The following is a 20027-nucleotide window of genomic DNA, read 5'->3' on the forward strand; positions in this document are numbered from 1 at the left end:
TCAGTGGTTGTACCAGATGGACTAGCAGAAGGCATCAAATATTCCTCAGTAGCATCTAGCACAGCACTCCAGCAGAATACAGCAGTGAACGCCACAAAGATATCTTAAATCCTTAAACCAAAAGAGAAGTATCATAGCTCAGCCTTATCTCACCTGAGTCTGCCAGATTAGGAACACGGTCACCTTAGATTACCTCTTTAGTTGATGGAAGAATGACATCTCCAGAGGGTGATTTAGTCCACCTCCTTCCACTGACTCAATACAGAGCTAAGGATGACTGTGCCACCAACACCTCGCTCAGTGGCCTGCAGTCAGCTGGAGTGAATCTGTGTGCTCAGCCATCCCAGCTACACAGCCAGGTCTTTCCATCACAAATGGAAACTTATTTGAATCTAGATATGCTTTTTCTCCAAAGAAACTACTGATGCTTTAACACAACAGGGTGCACAGAGGGCGTCCCCCAGTGTCTGGATTGCTGATGGAGCACATCATCTCAGGAATCAAGTACATAAGTCTCATTCCCTCCTTCCACCCCCGGGAAAGTCTGCCTGTAAAAATGGGCAAGTGCATTTCAAAGTCACCTTTTTCATAGACAACTGCCTCAGTTATTGCATGCAGAAGAAAGGAGCAATGTATAGCCTTCACAGCAGAGGTTAACAACAGAAGAGCACTGCTGAGAAGATCCACGCTAAGGGGGTATTTATGTTTTGGTTTAGTTTTGTTTTTTTACTATCTCATCAGTTTTCTTGGTTTCACAGAACACTAGCAATGTTCAAAAAGGGGGAAAACACTGATCAAAGGGCAGATACTTCATGTGGTAGAAAACAAGCAAGCATTTTTTCCCCTGTGAATTTTTCAGATGACTTAACAGACATGCTGCCAACATTATCTAATAGACCATTTCTTTCAATACAGAACAACAGTAAGATTTTAACAACATGCCATTAGCAAGCAGAAAAGCCAACCACTATCATATTACTTTCATGACAACATGCATGGAAACGGAACTAGTTCAAATAGATCCTGTGGGTGGATTTATAGAGGAAGCCAACATATATAGCTAAACCCTACAGAGTCTGCCAAGAGAAGGATGCGTGTCATGCACTTTGGAGAGCAAAGAAACATTCTAGCCATATGCTCAAGTCCCTAGAAGCAACAGTACACGAGTAGGATGACAAATGACGCATTCAATTTAGAATTACCTTCTGTTGAATGTGAACAGGAGACCCAGAAGAAAGCAACAAAACAAATTAAAAACCAGAAACATAATCCTACTACAATTACTAACAAAGAGAGCCTTCTGAAAAATAAAAATGAAACAGTCTCCTTCTGAAAAATAGATTTCCTTTAAAATTGAATTTTTCTGTGGAAAACATTGATTTTTGGTAAAATTTTCCACTGGAGAAAAAAAATGGTTTCTTAATACTTAGACTGAATTGACTCAATCTACTGAATCTGCCCGAGCTGTCACTATGCTTTTATGGGAGCTGTGTTTCCATCCTCCCTTTCGTGCTGGACCACATCCCCCAGAGCACCCTGCACCGCGAGGTACTGCTGCTCCGCAGCACAGCCTGAAGGATGCCACCTCCCAGCAGACACCGCCGTGCCTCACAAAGACACGGCAGTGGACCTCAACTCAAAACATTTCAACATTTCTCAGTGGAAAGTTTGCTGTAGTTTTTCATCACACTGCATGTTTTAACGATTTAACCTCATATATCTGCTCAGAATATACACAGGAGAAAAAAAAAGTTGGGTTTCCTGATGGAACAGTAATTGCACTGCACTGATAATTGTATACAGTCTGTCCTTGACACCAAGGACAGACTTCCTGGGACATTAGGGCTAGCAAATTCCCAACAGCCATCATAAGGTAATGTTGAGTTAATTGCCTTTACGTTTCAGAGGAGCACAACTAGCATTTCTGCCATAAAGTAAAGTAGGCAATTGCCACTGAGCGCCTGTTCTATAACATTCCTTCACGCAATATTTTTCAGTTCAGATATATCTAATCATAAACATCAAAAAGGCAAGACTCGGTAACTACTGGTTCATGTCCTCAGCCCCTATAGATTTCCTTCCTCTCTCATTTTGCTTCTAGAACAGAATTTGTCTCTCCTCTAGAGATTTTCTGCTCCATTGTCAGGTCAAAACCAAGGAGCTTCTACTTCCAGATTAAAAAACAAAACAAAACAAAACAAAAAATCCCAAGGGCTTAGCTATTAAGCCTTCTTTTACTACCACTATGTATCAGGAGCCCTTTATGCCTTTACAAAAAATACAGGAAAGTTTTATGGAAAGTTTAAAAAAAAAAGTTTGAATTCTGACCCACTGAAATCTGTGGCTAAATATAGACTGATCTTACAAGGAGGAAAATCAGGCTACAGGACTTTCTAAATTTGTAGGATAACTAAGTAAAACAAACTATGCTCATTTTCAGATGATCTGATACTAAGAGGTAAAATTTACCTCAGTTTATGAGAAATTTCATCATCAGAAAATGACCCTTAACTCAGGATTTCATAAGAATAAAAAAAGAAAATAAAATCCCTTATACTAACCTTACTTGATTTTAGGACCTTAATTTGTTCTTCATAAACTGTGTCCTTATTCTTTTCCAGAAAGCCTTCACATTGATATTCCACCTGAAAACAGTCATTTTACAAAAAGTAATTACCAAAAGTATGTAATAGGAATATTTGTACAGAATTCAGCAGCTGTAGTGCTCACACTTAAAACAGATAATTCTTGTGGATGTTGAAAATATAGGCCCTCAAATGTATCTTTGTTCAATATAGATTTTGCTCAAAGACACTGCTTTCCAGTAAAGTGTAAAACATTAAACCATATAGAAATGAATAACATTATTGCATTATAACAGATGAGTTGCACTGCAGAGATGCGCCTATGGTAAGACATGACTGAATGGTTACCATAAAGGTGAAGAATCAGAACTTGTGCTGAGCATCTCCAAGTAGAAGTTATCAGGGCTGCAAAACTGTGTGAAAGCCAGATGCAACTGAGAAGAAAGTATCTCATCTCATTAGCTGAGAAACAATAAGCAAATCTGCCTGCAGCTTATTATGAAAATGCCTTATATGTACTATTTTTTCCACGAGTGAAAAAAAGTCTGAATGTTGTGACAATACACAACAATCTCCTCTCACAGGGCCCTGGATTCTCTTGGACCAAAGAATGGCAAGGGCTTCAAATGAAAACCTGATAGATCACTGTCATAAGCGAAGGCTGAACAAAAAAGAAAATCTATTGCTAAAAATCTATACCTTAGAATTTTAATATTAATTAACATAAATATTCCAATGCTCTCTCTAAATGTCTCACATATAGACTGTTTGAAGGAGGACCTTGTGTCACCAGAAGTGAAGACTACAAACTACAAGTGCAGCAGACTCTTAAATCTTGTTCTTTTGGAGTAGATGGGGGCTGCTGATGGGCATCCATCTCTTTCAGTACTGCCATCTAACAATGCTTGCACAACGACAGCATTCCCAGAGCTGCAAAAAATTAAAAGCCATATCTTATGGGGAAAAAAGGAGAGGATCTCCCCAAGGTCTATCCACAACTCAAATTTCACTCTGCTTCTTTGGGTACCATTAACAGGTGGTACTGAGGGAAGCTGAAACAATGCCACCAGAGGGCAGCAAGATCTCTGTGTTCTTCCTGACAAGGACAAGACAGGCACAAAGTTTACTAACCTGCCAGCTACAGCTTCATTTTTTTCCCCCAAGATCTCTGTATGCATTCACGTAAGCATACATAAAAGAATGTACTGTTTAGCACAGATACTACATCAGAGCCTAGAGCTCTGCCAATACCTGCTTAGAGCTACTTTCAGTTTTTCTTGACCCACACTCCTCAAGCCAGTCATAGGAAAGCCCTATTTTCAAACGCTGAGCTTTAGCCTATTTAACAGTATATGAAATTTTAATGAAGTCCTTCTTGTTCTCCCATCCAGCCAAGAAAATAGAACTCCTGAGTCTAACAAGAACGCTTGTGTAACTGTTTCCTTTCCTTAAGGGAACATTAGAAGCAACAAGAACAGGATCTCTCTTCTAGGTACAAATTCAAGAAACTGGGGGAAATAAAGTGGAGGCAAATTAAGGACCTAAAACCCTGTAAATTAGCACATACAAAGCTATAGATAAGAATTCCAGAATATTTCTAAGCACTGTGAGCAAACTTCTTTTAGCAAATCTAACAAAATGCTAGCTTCTTTGTTCAGTAGAACTATTATCTTAAATTGGATTAATTTTGTTTAATTTTAACCTGCAAAGTTGCTCCGTCTGATTAAGCACATGGCCAGAGTCTAACAAAACATGCATTGCACTGAGATACTTGTCTTCCAGCATACTAGAAACAGCTGTTCACTGAGCAGCAGAAGCAAAGGGTGGAAAAAGTACATCCTGCTCCTGCGATAAGCACAAGGGCAGGTTAGCCTCTCTTCCCTGTTTGCACGTTAAGATGGCAGCAAAACCAACATCATTTTGTTGTTGCTCTTTAGCTAAAAATACAGTGAGACGTATGACTTTCTATCAGGTATATTTCTGCAGTGCAACTGGAATTTGTACAGTTCTGTAGTGACTTGCAAATATACTAAGCTGTTATGCTTTGAAGAAAGGATGGCTAGAGGTTAGAGCATGTGATGGGAGTCAGGAGCTCGTGCTTGTTTGTGCTCCTGGTTCTGCCCAGCTGCCAGGCCAACTTCATTCTTCCGTACAGAGACGGCCACACATTTTGCAAGAAGTTGAGCAGAAAATTAGGCTACTGCCCACTAGTCAGCCCCTCAGCTCATTATTACTGCCTCATGGCCAGTGGAAATGCTTGCCAGGCACTCCCTAACCAACTTCATCAAACTGAATCACATTAGCCAAAACCTGCTGTTTAAACTAACTGAGCTGAAGCGGCTCACCATGTCTGACCCTGGAGAGAAAACCATCAGCTGAAATCCCCAATAGCTTGAAGGGCGCAGTGGTGAGCAAGCAGAACTGGTAACCTCTGGCACAGCTAGACATGGAAGGGTATGTCGGTCCACAGCCCGAGCTTTGTATCTAGTCTGCAGACAGGTTTTACCAGACAACAAAGCAGTCCAATAGGCTGGTCTATCCACGTTCAAAGTGTTTCCAGGAATAAGCTTCATTCTGAGCCGGAAGCTATCCCAGCCTGATAACTGCTTGAGATAGCCGCTTATCTAAACCTTCCCCCTTGTCCCCCACACTCTTAGTAACTCAAACTTTGGGAAAAAAGTACCAAAAGAAAAACCCTTACCTTGTCAGCAAAGTGTTGGATGATAAAAGCCTTATTTGACAAACGTGGTTTTTCAAACAGGGCACATTTATTCAAGTGAGTATTGTATAATTTTTGGGCCCAAGTGTCATCTGAGCCCTTTGGCATCTATGTAAAAGAACATATAACAGCATTTAAAATCTCCCGAAAATTTTTTAGTACTGAAAGAAACTAGGAAGATGGGGGCATCACTTTGTGTTTTGCTTTAAAACTCCAACTCCGTTCCAACTCCAGCGACTTCCAGTACTGAGTAACTAGCTACACTCTTGCCCTTCACGCCCTTAGGGCTGAGCATAGCACCTACTACAGCAGGCAGACCCCACAACACCCAGAGCTGCCTCCTTCTCCACGACTCTCCATGCTGCTGGTGGAGCGAGTCCTTTAAATGAATTACTGAAATACCAAACGGAGGGAGAACGAGAGGAAGAAAGAAGGTAAAATAAAGACGTAAATATATAGCATACATAAGGCTAATAATGCTCTCAGTGTCACACGTGAATGCAAGAATCCAAAAAGGATGTTAACTGACTAGGCAGCAGCTTGGCAGGTCAGAACTGCACCACCATCATTAGAAATTGTTTATGAATCCCTAGCTGAAATCCCATTGAACTAGACATGCAATAAAGAAACACTGCCAATTACGTGGCTTATATAAAGCAATCTAAGATAAGAGACAAAAGTTGAGACTTTCAGTGAGAGGTGATCTTAGGAGAAATTTGACAGAATCGAAGACTGCATTTGCTACAGTCAGGAAGAAGAAAGTTGCCACAATCGAAACAAACATTGATCAGAGACCTAGTAACAGCTACAGATACACAGAAAGGAAAAAACAAACAAAAAAACCACATACATGCAAAAAACATGACTAAGACTCCTCCTGTAATTGCAGCTCTGTAAGTCCTCCAAATCGTGAGTGGCAAAATAATCATTATATTCAGATGACTCTTCCCTGTTAGGGCCCAGAAATAGGATGGCTGAGGACCTCTTTCACTATAAAAGCCCGAGAACGCATACCTTACACTCCTCATCTAATAGATCCAGAATTCCCATTTTGGCCTCTATGAGGTTAATGCAAGGCTGATTGTCGTAGAAATCAATCAAGGTCCATGGTATTTGCTCCTTCATATATTCTTCCTGTTCCAACTTAAAGACATGCTAGAGGGCAAAATGAAAAAAGGTTTTCTCTGAAATAAAACGCAGAATAAATACAGAGAACTCTCACTTGAATTCTTCTTAGCACATTAATCCACGCTAGCAAGTGACACACAAGTTCAACTGAATAAACCCTTTAAGAAGTAAGTGCATGAAAGATGAATTAACCTTTTTACTGGCATAAAAACAAGAGATTGCATTGGAGCCTTGTTCTGTATTCTCTGAAATAAGGTCTATTCTTTCATATCTTTTTACTATATTGCTCCACAATTACTATGAGCTGTTTTTTCATCAAAAACACACAACCCAGAAAAAGCCTCAAATACAGGCATAGCAATTTATAAATTTGGATGTGCCACACATTTGTTCTTTTCAAGTTATGAATACTGTCCCACTTCAAATAAAATTCAAATTCAAATTCAAGTTCAAATAAAATTCCACTATATATACTTTTCTGTTTTCTTGCAAAGGAACAGAGTTCCACCTTCTCTCAAATGACTACTGTTTTTTTTCCTGAGGTGAGGTCCTGCATAAAAATATACTCCAGCAAAAACCTGAAAGAATGACTTTTTGATTATTAGCACAAGAAATCCTTTAAGTAAAATTTTGTGGAAATTCTATCCAGTACAAAGTACAATAAAAATTAAACTGTAAATTTTTGAAAAAATATAACAGACCTGCACATCTTTAATGAAATATGTATAGGAGATAAAGTGAAACTTCAGAAAAAAATGAAGATAATAGTAATAATTACAAATATGAAACAAGTAAATTGTGGTCTTAATAAGCATTTTTTTTTTTTAAAAACAAACAGACTGCTGACTCCAGTTACTTCAAATTATGTTTTCATTCTCATTTAAATTTTAATATATACTAACTGCTCTGTCAGGCAAAAATAAATTCAGTATATATCTTAATAAACAGCAAACACCTCCGTTACTGACACCATTTAGGGGACCAACACAAACACCTATATTCTTAGAATGATGACTCGTAATTATCCTTTTAATTCAGTGTGGAAGTCTATAAACACCCTGCAGCTCTTCAGCACACATCAGTAAGATAGCAGAAAACTATCCTGACAAAGTAGTTTATCCCTTTTATTTCATTAGCTTAACACAATCCTTTCCAAAATAGCACTCCCCGAAAGTGCTCATGGGAGTCATTCCACATGCTAGCCACTTAACAGCTGCATTACATGGTAAGTTAATTCCTGACAGGAAAGTACATGATAAAATTTTATTGGCGAATCATATCCAATTTATCTAAATCCTAAGAGAAAACATAAAACCATTTCTTTACTGTAAAGGAATTAGCAATTATACGGTGAAAAACGTCTTCAAACATAATTTGGTTTACTAGGTGATTATCACACCTAACTTGGTGTTATGGCCACCAAGACGGTCCGGGCCCTGGAGCACACGACCTGGGAGGCGAGGCTGAGAGCGCTGGCTTTGTTCAGCCAGCGGAAGCGGAGGCTCAGACGGGATCTTAGCTGTCTACGACTGCCTAATGGGACGGTATGGAGAAGACAGAGCTAAACTGTTCTCAGAGACTCCCAGTGGAAAGACAAGAGGTAAAAGATACAAATTGGAACACTGACAATTCTGACTTGGTATAAGGAAAAGAAATTTTTACCATGAAGGTGGTCAAACACTCAGAGGCCTGGAGAGGCTGCGGAGCCTCCATCCTTGGAGATGGTCAGAACTCGACCGGGAGAGCCCTAAGCAACCTGCTCAACTGGATCTCCTCGGAGCAGCAGACTGGGCTATATACCCTCTCAAGGTTCCTTCCAACCCACATGGTTTCGTGACTCTGTGAACGTACAGTGTATAACCCCCTCCTCCCAAGCCTGGTATTTTAAGGAAGCAAAGACTGAAGACTGTTATGAAAGACTTGGCAAATACAAAATTACAAAAGCTTTTATGTCAGATGGCCGAGTACTGGGAGAGGTTCACGGCATCACCATGCTGTACATGAAGAAGCTGCCACAGTTTCACATTTGTATAAGTTGCATATTTGTCAAAGAAACAAGAGGTTTAATGTTGAACCATGTTCTTACCTGCAGAGATAGTTACTGTCCTTATTTTCTAGGGAACCGTGCTGTTCCAGTATGTCCTGGCAATCTCTTCAGACATATTTAGTCATGCCAAGACTTACTGTTCTTGTTACATTCATTTAATTTCCCAATTCCATGAAGCTGAGTTTTCTCAAACAGCAGTACAGAAGCTGCCATTTCCATCTTTTCACATCTTTCTCTCTCCAGCACCAAAAGCCTCCACGGAGACAGACAAGGTGCTGGATGAGTGAGAGAGGGAAGAGTGAGGGGCCAGGCTACGTGGTACCTCAGCAGCCCCAGCTGGTACCAAAAGGGCTACTGACAGCCCATTTCTAGGCAGCCTTCAACCCTAGGCCTCCCTGCTGCATTCCAGGTAGCAGAGATCAGTCCTATGGGAACATGTCAACAAGCGTGGTGTTTTGGTAGCCTATTAAGAAATCAAAGCAGCTACAACACAAAAGCCCCTTCACCCTCTCCTTCCTGAAATAAGTGCTTACAGCAATAATGTGAGACAGGAGGAGAACATGGGGAGAGTGAACTACACTGAAAACATGAACCCTTATAACTTTCACAGTGACCGAGTTTTTGCTGCAGAGCTGAGAAATCTCTGAAATTGCTTGTAATTAGCAGTTATGACATCTAGCTTATGGAGCTGAAACCATCTGTAGCACTGTGAATATAGAAAGCACTTTTTGGAGCTGAAAAGCTCAGCATCAGTTCTGACAAACAGCTTGCTTCCAGTCATGTATCTCTACTGCTGGGATTAACAATTGTTCAGGGTGATCCAATTCTGCAAACACGCACACCATTGAGGTACATTTGTAAATATAGTTCAAAGCTATTCCAGTACTGCAGTGGAGCCTAGCAACAGATCTGGCATAAATAACTTGGTTCCTCATTATGCAGGTAAGATATATAATTACAAACACCATTAAGCCTGAGGGGAGAGAGAACAAATTGCGACCTCTCTGAAGGAGGGAGAAGAGCCGCTTCTTACTACACGACAGTAATCAACTTCATGAGGTGGCTGTAAACCCTCAACAAATAATGCCAGTTGCACCAGCAGAGGAAAATGAAAGTGGCAGATTTCCAGCAGTGTGTTTCGGCTCACTGCTGCCAGTGCAGATGTTCTCACTGGAGGTTATAAAGACACAATGAACTCCAAACTCATCCATACAGTACTCTCATTGACAGGTAATCTCTGAGCCTTAATTGCAAAGCACTACTTCTACCTTATAATTGCTACTGTGATCAGAATTTCAAATAGTCCCAGCGTAGCAGTTAGTCATCAAATCTATTTCTAGGAGATAGTCAATCTTTCCCCATCCCCCAAAGCCCATGGCCACGACAGCTGGTTAACAGACCGAAGGAATTCATCTTAACCCCTGGGGACCCAATCAGCAGAATGGATTTTGGTAAGGGGAAAGGAGAAAGGAAATGCCAGCAATTTCCTACTTACCATATTGAACTGTTGCTGCAGTTTTTCATTGGCATAGTTGATACAGAATTGTTCAAAGCTGTTGATTTCAAATGTCTCAAATCTAAAAAATGCAGACATTCAAAATTACTAGTGCAGTGAAAAGACCCTATATAAATAAATGACCCTATAATTATATGAAATAAATGACCCTATATTTTTAAATTCCTTCTCTCCAAATTTATTAAGTTATCCCAGGCATATCAGGCAACGAAGTAGATAGGGAAATGGCAAACTGCAGTACAAGGGCAATTCAGAGAGGCTCCCTCTTCTGGCTACTGGAGGAGATGAGGAACAGAGAAGGGATGGACACTTCTCAAGAACAGGCTAATTACCTTCGCCCTCTCTAAAACTGCACCCCTGGAGGAACCCTGAGATTATAATCCTATTGCAATTTTCTCCAATGCAATATATAAAGGAACCATCAAGGACAAAAAAAAAAAATCCCACTATAAACATCAAACCTGAAATCCAAGAAAGAGATCTCAGGTTAATGTCAAAATAAACACTGACTTCTTTCAGTTGGAATAAGTAGCTGCTAAGGTATTTGCTTTAATCTACACAGCACTACATGATAAAGACAAAGACACTCTGCACTGAGATAATTATATCTGTGGCATAAAGACTCACCCATAAATGTCCAACACTCCAATGAACGAATGCTGTTTTACAGCAGAATGAAGGGCTTTGTTCACATGATCTACAATCCAGTTAAAGAGATTAGCATAGATATGTTTGGCAAGTGCATCTCTGGCATTGATGGCATGAAGTTTAGAAATGGGCTTGATGTAGGTTTCAGTGGCAGTGGCGAGCTTCCTATGGCAAAGCCAGTGGGCCATCTCTTCGTATTCCACACCCATGAGGTCACAGAAGATGGTGAGGGATTCATGTTTGGGCTAATAAAAACAAACTTGTCAGGTCTTGAAACAGTGCTACCAAAAGCACGTGCATAATCATGCAATCCAAAAAACTGCCTGCCTGAAGTAATCTAACAATAAGCAGTAAATGCATACTTTCTTAGCTTTTCTTCCCTCAAAATGTAACAAGTTTCCTACCCACTTATCACACTTACATCACTTGAGTAAATTACTGAATCACAGTTTCCCCAAAGGCATTTTACTATACTTCTGTTCACCAAAAAGCCCCGCATAGGGAACCCACAATCTTCACAAAAATGAATCATCTAACTTTGCAGGGATGGGCTTTGTATTTTGAATTCTATAACCAAATGTTTCCGTTTTGAGTAAAGAAAATAGTGAGATGACAAGAGAAGGATAGCAGGTGTGCGCTGAGGACAGCATGCAGTAAAACTCTTAAGCGGCACTCTCATCTACTCATATACATCCATGGCTGGGATCTCCAGGTAATGGGCCATCACAGTCCAAGTCAAGAACAAAGAGGAAGAGGTATGGAAGGGCTTTAGCATTCTGGTCTCAGAAATTAACGCATGCATTTCCCCAATGAATTGTGAAAACAAATGTTAAGAGATTACAGCACACATAGGACATTATTTAACTCTCGAGTCGGACTGTACAAGTCCAAGAAAAAAAATGACCTTTGGTTAATGGGATAAAATCATCTAGCAAGATTGCTCCTTGAAAAGGCTATACAATATTCCTATATAAAGTCAGTGCAGTGGATTTACCACTTAACGAGTTAAGATATCATACCTCATCACTAACAAGTGAACTGATAGCTAGAAATCAAGGCAAGTCTTTCCTCTTGGGGAACTCTCCTATCATTACCTCCTCTTCAGGTTCACTTCAACTCAATGGCTCAACAGCATGCAGACAAGGACAGATTACAGGAAACTCTTTCTATGCCCAGTAATTTCAGGGTACGTCAGCTTTATCCTTCTATTTCCAAGTCTTCCGGCCTTCTGAAGTCTCTGGGGCGTTCTCTAGTCCTTACGGTACAAAGTTCCAGCAACAGGGACACTGGACACTTTCAACTTACCCATACCACTTTAACCAGCTCAGAAGACAATCATAAAGCAATAACAAAAAAATAATAAACACTGCACAGAAAAAGTGTCACATTAGAGTTACTCAAGCTGGCATTAAACAAACTGATTCATTCACACAGCATAATGCAGAGATGGAGCCGCTTAGCTCCCTGAAGCAGTACCATCACATCACTGCACCCGTGCTTCCCAGATGGACCAGTTCGCATGGCAACACAGCTCTGCAGTGACACAGCTACTGTCAGAGAACAGCACAGCTCAGGTAGCTGATGCTATTGAGCAGATGTTCACCTCTGCCTGCTAATACTTCCTACTCCAGGATGGGGTTACACAGGAACTTTCAGCTAAGTACTAGCTCATTCAGTGGGATTCTTGCACTGACAATAGTCATTACAACATTAGCTAGCTCATCATGTTCTGGGGCTCATCAGCTTCCTATCTGTGATCATTAAATGAGGCTTTCTTTGCAGTGAAAACCTTTTTAAGACACACCAAAGAGCTAGACTATTGTTGTGGTTTCACAGCAGCTGTCCATTATATCCCACACACAGTGTCAGACCAGGCAGCTGCATCAGCTGCAGCCTGATGCAGGACCTGTTGTCTCAGCCCGACAGACTGCTACTGCAGACGCTTGAAAAACCGACTGTGAGTACAGTGAGAAAAAAAACCCTTCAAATGCTACTAATGTGTGAAGAGAGAGAAGGCTGCATGGTTCAGCAGTGGACATTCAGGGAAAAGCAGAATGAGAAGCTGGTCACTGGAGAGTCCAAGGAAGAGAAGAGTAACAAGAAGAGAACAAGCCGGATCCCTTTCTTCCCCTCATCTCCAGAACATGAGCTTCAGTAAGAAGCTTTGGTCCTCACTGAATAAAGAGTGTTCTTCAGAACTTCACACTCCCCACTGCTGACCTTCAAGCAGGCAGGAAAGGACTGGTAAAACCACGACACCCTGAAGAATTATATGAATCGTTGCTTTTCTGTATATCCTATGCTCTGAGAGCTTTGAGAAACGTTCGATTTGCAATTGTTTGTGTCGGTCTGGCATTTAACATAAAATAACTCATCCGGCAAACCATTTCTTGTGGGCAGGGAAACTATTTATGTAGAATATACAGATCTATACACCTGCCCAGGACTTCAAAGCTAGTCTGCCTGGGAGAGTTTTCTAGGGCAGACCAATTACAGTTTTGAAAATAAATTAAGGGAGCCACAGTTATAACATGGAGAGTCTATGTAAAGGATCTAAACCGGAAAGAGTTGAATTCCTCTGCAAAGAGAACAGTGAAAACATTACCAAACTAGAAACACATTGCTTGTGTTTTCATATTATCACTCTCTTTTTTACCAGAGGTCCCTACCCCTGCAAACAAACAGAAGACAGAACTGTCATAGCAGAAACCAGGCCTTTGAGCTCATTTACTACTCACAGGAATAGTGCAGCTGTCAGCATCCCGAGATGCAAACTCCACATTGCCCAAGTGAAGGATACCAGCAAGGATTCGAAAAATTCCCATCTGGTAGGAATCACTAATCCCTGAAAGAGGATGAATAAAATGTTTTGAGTGAAAAGAGAAGTAAAGAACCAAGAGCTGCAGCTGATGAAAAATTTTACTAGGAAGAGAGAGAAAAACTGTCACCAGTGTATGTTTTTGCAGAGACTTTGGCATTTGAAAGTGCTGCTTGGCTCCACTTCTATTAATAACTTTTTTTATATCCAGATGCAAAAACGATCCATTAAACCGAACTATTTAATTTGCTGTTTCAAAGTGCTTTCCTCAGTGAGCTCCAACACTGTATTTACCATATCAAGGGAATCCAGCATTTATTTATGCTCATATAATATGCCCTACTCCTGCACTAGATATGTGATTCCACTGCAATTTAAATGCCTTTTAAATGCAATAAAAGTATCTCGATCCCAAAGGCAAACTCTCCTGTTTTTTAAATACAGCCGAGTATGAAGAAAACAAACATAAACAACACTGAAAACATTTGCTAGGATATCAAATTTGGGATATGACAATGCTTTACAGATTACCTAGCAAAGTGCAGGCCTGCCTGGTGTTTACCATTTCCTTAGCATCATCAATACCATCAATCACAGGGCTTCCACCTTGCTTCGTATAGTGAAAGTAATTTGCATTCTCTGTAAGACAAAAACCAAATCTTTCACACACACAAATACAGAAATTCATCTCACTGCAAGCGTATCTGTGCAAAGCTACATAATGATTACTTTGCTCCTGGTAGAATCCATGGTTTGAAATATGTCAGTGTATTTTTATCTCTGACTCATAGGATCCTACCTATTCTGGAGAAGAATTTTTTTTTAGATTTAACAGTGCAGATAAGTATTCCTAAAGCTATTTAGTTCCTACTGTGGGCCCTTAAGCTTATTCTCTACCTAACCATGTTTCACACTTCCACACCTGTAGAATAATCGCATGGAAGCGATTATTCTCAATGTCTGAGCCTACCACCCAAGGAATAGGCACAGAGTTGACAGTAACAGCACTTTGGGATTATATGGCAGACATTATTATCTATTATACATTACTGCACTACGGTATTTAAAAAAAAAAAAAAAATCTATTTTGCACCTGATTTCTTCTTGTTTATGATCCCAACAATTTAGTTGGATGAGTATCTGTAATCAATTCTTCTGATCTACTAAGGTTTCAAGAAAGCTGAAAGAGGAGTCTGCTACCTGACTCCTTTAGTTATAATTACATCAGTTCCTTTCTTTCCTGTGTCAGCAGATGTGAAGCCTAAGTGTGCCAGAACGGTGTAGGAGAGTAGAGAAACATTTAAAAATCACAACCGGTATTTCATAAATCAGCACTGATATATTGTACAGTTTTCCCACTAAGAAACTAACCTTCAAAAGCATACGAGAAAACACCGAAATTTTTATTGAATTTTAAAATTGATGCGAGGATTGCCTGTCCCAAGGTCACCAAAATGTCTTTGCTTCACAGAGTGCCACTTCCTCTTCAATGGGAAATATTTCATTTACCAACATTTTCATTTAAAAAGTGGAAAATTTCACTTCTCCAACTTGTAACTACAGGCTACCAGAGATGGTAAAATACACTGTTAACAGCATAAATGAAAGCATGCAGATGCAAAATACTCTGTAAACTTTGCAGGTGCTCATACCAGAAATGTTAAAATTCTCTGGTAGTTGGAGCCACAGAAAAAAGGTTTTAGAGGACCAAGAAAAGAGAATTCTACCCTTGCCACTAGAAAACCACTCTGAAATACAGTACATAGCAAGTCCTAAGCGTTACAACTGCAATGTAATTGTAGGGCATGCTGAATAAACAAATCTGTTACCTTTGTTTTATTTACAAACCAGAATGTCTGAAATCTGCCATTTTAGTTACTTTCAATATATTTTAGTATACGAAGGTTAAAAAGTTTCTAATTTAAAAGCCAGCAGTTGCTCTTTTAGTTCTATGGCTGGCGCAAAAAGCTTGGAGATAATACTTTGTACATACTGATTACACAATACAGTGAATGTGAATTTTATACCTAATCGTAGAGTTTTAAATTCAGGTAATGCTGCAGAGGCACAGAGCTGGTAGAAGATATGGTAATTTCTCTCCTCTTCTGCCTTTAAAAAAAGAAAGGAATTGATTACATTTCACAGTTTAAGAAGTGCCAGAAACATCCAGGAGTAGAAAAGAATGCATGCATCCTCTAGCGTTACACAGAAGCCACATAGAAGCTGGAAAGATAAATCAGCATCATTTCCTTCCTGATTAATTTAATCCATTTGCAGCAGCAAGAGGCATGTAGAGTTTTTAATAAAAAAAAACCCACATAATTTCACTTTTCAGAATTGCGATTAATATTAAATATAGATCTGGACTGTATGGGTGGATGAAATGATCACATTTAAAAGCTTTTCAGTTTCCAAAAATAACTAACACCATTTGCCTCAGCATTTATAGTAAGCTGGGGAAGGGAATATCTTTTTTGCCAAAGCAAAGCTGGAATTTTAAAATGGAGGACAAACATAGTTCAAAAGCTTGGGCCTCATGACCAATACCATAATTCTGAACTTAAAAACTCTAAATTTCATAATTTCAAAACATAAACCAGCTTTCAGCTGTTCTTTCAGCTAAACCATGAGCAAAAATTCTCTCTTATTTAAAAAAAAGTGTAGCAGTACTTCTTGTAACAGTCCTACACAGCGCACCTCATTATTATTTGTTGTACGCCTGTAGGCACCCAATCAAGGATAAGTCCATTTTTACTAAGCTCTAGACCATAAGGCAGGCAAATATGGTGAGGAAGTACAGGAGGCAAAAAGGTTGCAGAGGGGTTCCAGAGTGAAACAGAAAAATGAAGAGAGTTCAAGAAAGGAAATTACCTATTCTCATTTGCCTAAATAACGGCAATTTAGAGTGATTTGTAATTATTGTGATAGCCATGGGTTTTAACAAGAGATTTAAAGGAAGCTAAGAAAGAGGACAGCTTTACAAACCACAATAGAGAGCTCTTCTTGAGCATGAGTGGCTTCTGTTTGAAGTCCTATTTGATAACACTATGGTATGCACAAACTCTTATCAGTATTGCACCAAAGTTATTTCATGTTTAAATATGCAGCCTTTTTATATAGATTTTTACAATCATGAATAATTCATATATGAAAGGGCTGACTTGGTTTTCCTTCTCCCCCCCTTCCCCACCGGAAGCATATTACAAATAATACACTATAGCAATCTCAGGAAAGACACCTAACATCAGCAGACAACAGGCCTTCTGGCAGAGTCACACAAATACACAATAGGAAGACTGCACCAGTATTACCTGAAACACCACTCTTGATTTTTCCAAGAGGTAAGTTCTCATGTTAGCACCAATGATTCGATACCTCTTATCAAAACCAATTTCAATGTATTTCCCAAAGCGGCTGCTGTTGTCATTCCTTGTGGTTTTGGCGTTTCCAATAGACTGAGGAAAAAGAATTATGTAAAAGTTAAACAACTTTTAGAAATGATCATACTTACTTAATTCATCTGCATGGCTCATAAACACGAAACAACATCAATTTTGTCGTGCTTTCAGAATAATCAACAACAATCATCCCCGCCTGGTCAGCGAGCAACACTAAATACGGTTATTTCATTGACTTGAGATCTGGGGCTGATCCTCATAGTAATGATTGCCCTTCTACATAGTCAAATTTTCCAGCTAAACAGCCCCAATTGCTCTCTGAAGTCTTTTTAAATTATCTAAAGAGTCTAACAAACTGCTCATATACGTCCAGATTTGTTCTAAGGGCTTAAGAAAACCATAACTATTTTTTACAATGTGTATATTCTCATATATATGTGTATAGACATATGTATAGTACTTGCAACCTCTGCAAGTCTACTATCGCAAATCCATAATCCAGCAAACAGCCTTTATGTCCTGTTTGGCTAATAATTCACTATTCTTCTTCTTAGTATCATTATTATTATTATATAACCAACCACATTTCCAAACTCCTCCTTCATATATATTGCTATAAAGTATTTACCCTCTGCCTAAATACAATCTGAAAGTTAACGTGCAGACCCGTGTGGTTTGCCTGAAACTGAAGTCCTTCTGCCTCTGCTTGGCAGCAGATTCAGCCAGAGTCTTTTGCCCATGCCCATGCTGCCTGGGTGCCTAGCTGTCCCTCTCAAACTCTACCCCCAACTATGTTGCCTGTGGCCCAGGTCATTCTTAGACTATTTCAATATTGTTTAATACATGATAAGCATAATTTAATATATTTCCTCAATAGTACACAGTCCTGGGATGCCAAGGGTAAACGATGGCTCTGGCTTGAAAACAACCTTGCCCCTGCCCTGAACTTAAGAGTACCTCATCACTTTTAAAGCTCATACCACTACGGGCAGCAGACTAGGAACAACCAAAATTGGAGACAAGCAGATCACAACACAGAGCTTCACAGTAAAGCATTTTCTCTTCCAAATAAGACTTGTCTCTTAGTCATTGTACTGCAGGTCAGCTTCCAAAAAATCCTAAATATTCAAAAGGAATAGCATTTGAAGTAATTCAGACAGCACACTGCCTTTTATCATATGCCACTGCATGTAAGTTATCAAATATCTAACTCTGAAGTCTACCATAACTAAAGAATGCAGAGCTGTAGCTTTGTCGTCTTTTTCTTGTTCAGGTAGCCACCCCATAGGAACTCCACACTGAAATCAAGTTTGGGAAAAACAAGTGAGACCAAAAGGCAGTGCTGAAATATCAGTATTTCAGATCTGCAAACAAAAGACCAGTGAACTTGGTGAGCACCAGCAGGGTGCTACATAGTAAGCTGGAATTAGATTTTCAGAGCACTCCATTACAGCAGTAGCACATGCACCTGACCAAGCAGATGTCAAAGTGGTTATCAGGTGAGCAGTTGCTATAAAGGATGTAAGAATAAATTGCATCTTTGCAGTTCTCAGAATATTGAATTCTTTCATAGTGAACATATTCAATCTGCATTCATATGTTTTAAAGCTACTGCCACTGTAATATATTTTGTTGCTGTAGGTAGCAATGTAACATTACCACATTGTAAGAAACCAATTACTACTTTGAAAGAGTCTACTCCAAAGTTGTAAGCTTATGTGTATAAAAAACTGGCTTAAGAAAGCTTTTGGTATTGTAAAGATTGCTTACTAGAGTAAATAATAAGCTGTACAATTTGTATAGCTATACAGCGTAACAAAGAATGAAATGCATGAGGTTATATATAAATATGTGTTGTAAGACTCTGACTGTTTCTATATTTGCAGAAGGAAAATTGTATATAGTTATTGACCACAAAACTATTTACTTGAATAGGTGCTAGAAACACATAGCATTTAATGGTTACTTCATATTACAGAATATATAGTAAGCAAAGATCACGTAATTCTGACACTAACAATAGTAGTTTATAAAATGAAAATGTTTAGGTTGGCCAAATAAAAAAAAAAAAAAGACAGTAAAAATTTTCAAGCAGAAAGTCTATAAACCTAGCAAATGTGGAGTTTCCTGTTTCTACTTTGAATGTCTTATTGTCTTCCTAGTCCACATAGGTTAATTTATGTTCCTGCTGGTCAAAACACTAATTCTGCTATCCTTGATTCTGTGTCAACCCAACTGCAGATTTCATAATGCCCATTCTAAGGCTTATTTAAAACTCAAATGTTTTAAGTTAAAAGGATAACTTCCATCCAATTATAAAAATGTGTGACATATGTCAAATTTTAGATCTGCCCAGGTTCATGAAATTGTTACCCCTAGAAAATGAAAATAAAAATAAAGCAGTGTCATTGTTTTTACGAGACGGTTACAAATGGAATGTCACATTTCTAGCCCACAATTTAAATTTCCTGCTTTGGAAATTACATCGCACAATTAGCAGTCAACTGATGGCCACTAACTGGGAGGCGAGGGACAAGGAGGGTGAGAGCAGAGGGATGGTTCATTTAGGCGTTGAGGCCAAACAGAAGAACTGGTCCGGGAGACCTGCAAACAGTTTGTTGCATTTTACTCAGCAAGCAAACAGCAAATTGCAGACGTGTCCGGCAGAGCGCTGGTGAGCAGCAGCAGGTCTCCCACCTTCGCTGTCTTAGCGGTCGCAGCCTCGGCGTGCAGCTGCCTGCCCGCCCACACGGACCATTTTGGTGGCGTGCTGCGGAAGGCGGAACGGGCACGCAGCGTTCCTGCTCCTATTTGCCACATACCAAAACCTTAATGTGGCCAAGAAGGATAAGACGCTTATCACAAACACTGGAGGACTGAAAGGAGCGCTCCGGGATTAGCTCATCAGCGCAGAACCGCAAGCGCTGCCGAGGGCCGGTCTGGCAGCGGTGGGCACAGCTAGCCTGACAGCCCCGCGGCGCGGGAAGCCTCTGCACCACGTGCTAGCTGGCTTTGTCCGGTGGCTGTACGCTTGGATCACTCAACAGCACAGCGTGCTGCCAATCACGATACAGCTGGTTTACCCCACAAAACTGTTTCAAAACCCCACACAGCACCACAAACCAGGCACAATTACCTTGTGACTGAACACACAACCGTGACCGGGCA

The 20027-nt window shown here is 39.8% G+C and overlaps 1 protein-coding gene across 10 annotated transcripts in view; it reads right to left on the reverse strand.

Moving 5' to 3' along the window:
• MYO5A (myosin VA) overlaps window positions 1-20027 on the reverse strand; it is a 117616-nt gene that overhangs the window by 40665 nt on the left and 56924 nt on the right. For all 10 annotated transcript variants that reach the window (XM_068958123.1, XM_068958124.1, XM_068958122.1 and 7 more), the window contains 9 exons: window positions 16773-16916; window positions 15489-15570; window positions 13993-14100; window positions 13382-13488; window positions 10623-10888; window positions 9975-10056; window positions 6319-6459; window positions 5287-5412; window positions 2562-2645 (listed from right to left, as the gene is read on the reverse strand). In XM_068958123.1, coding sequence (XP_068814224.1) covers window positions 2562-2645; window positions 5287-5412; window positions 6319-6459; window positions 9975-10056; window positions 10623-10888; window positions 13382-13488; window positions 13993-14100; window positions 15489-15570; window positions 16773-16916 — 1140 coding nt within the window. The remainder of the gene's footprint in view (window positions 1-2561; window positions 2646-5286; window positions 5413-6318; window positions 6460-9974; window positions 10057-10622; window positions 10889-13381; window positions 13489-13992; window positions 14101-15488; window positions 15571-16772; window positions 16917-20027) is intronic.

The sequence above is a fragment of the Struthio camelus genome, chromosome 12 (assembly GCF_040807025.1).
Source record: "Struthio camelus isolate bStrCam1 chromosome 12, bStrCam1.hap1, whole genome shotgun sequence".
Classification (NCBI taxonomy): Eukaryota; Metazoa; Chordata; class Aves; order Struthioniformes; family Struthionidae; genus Struthio; species Struthio camelus.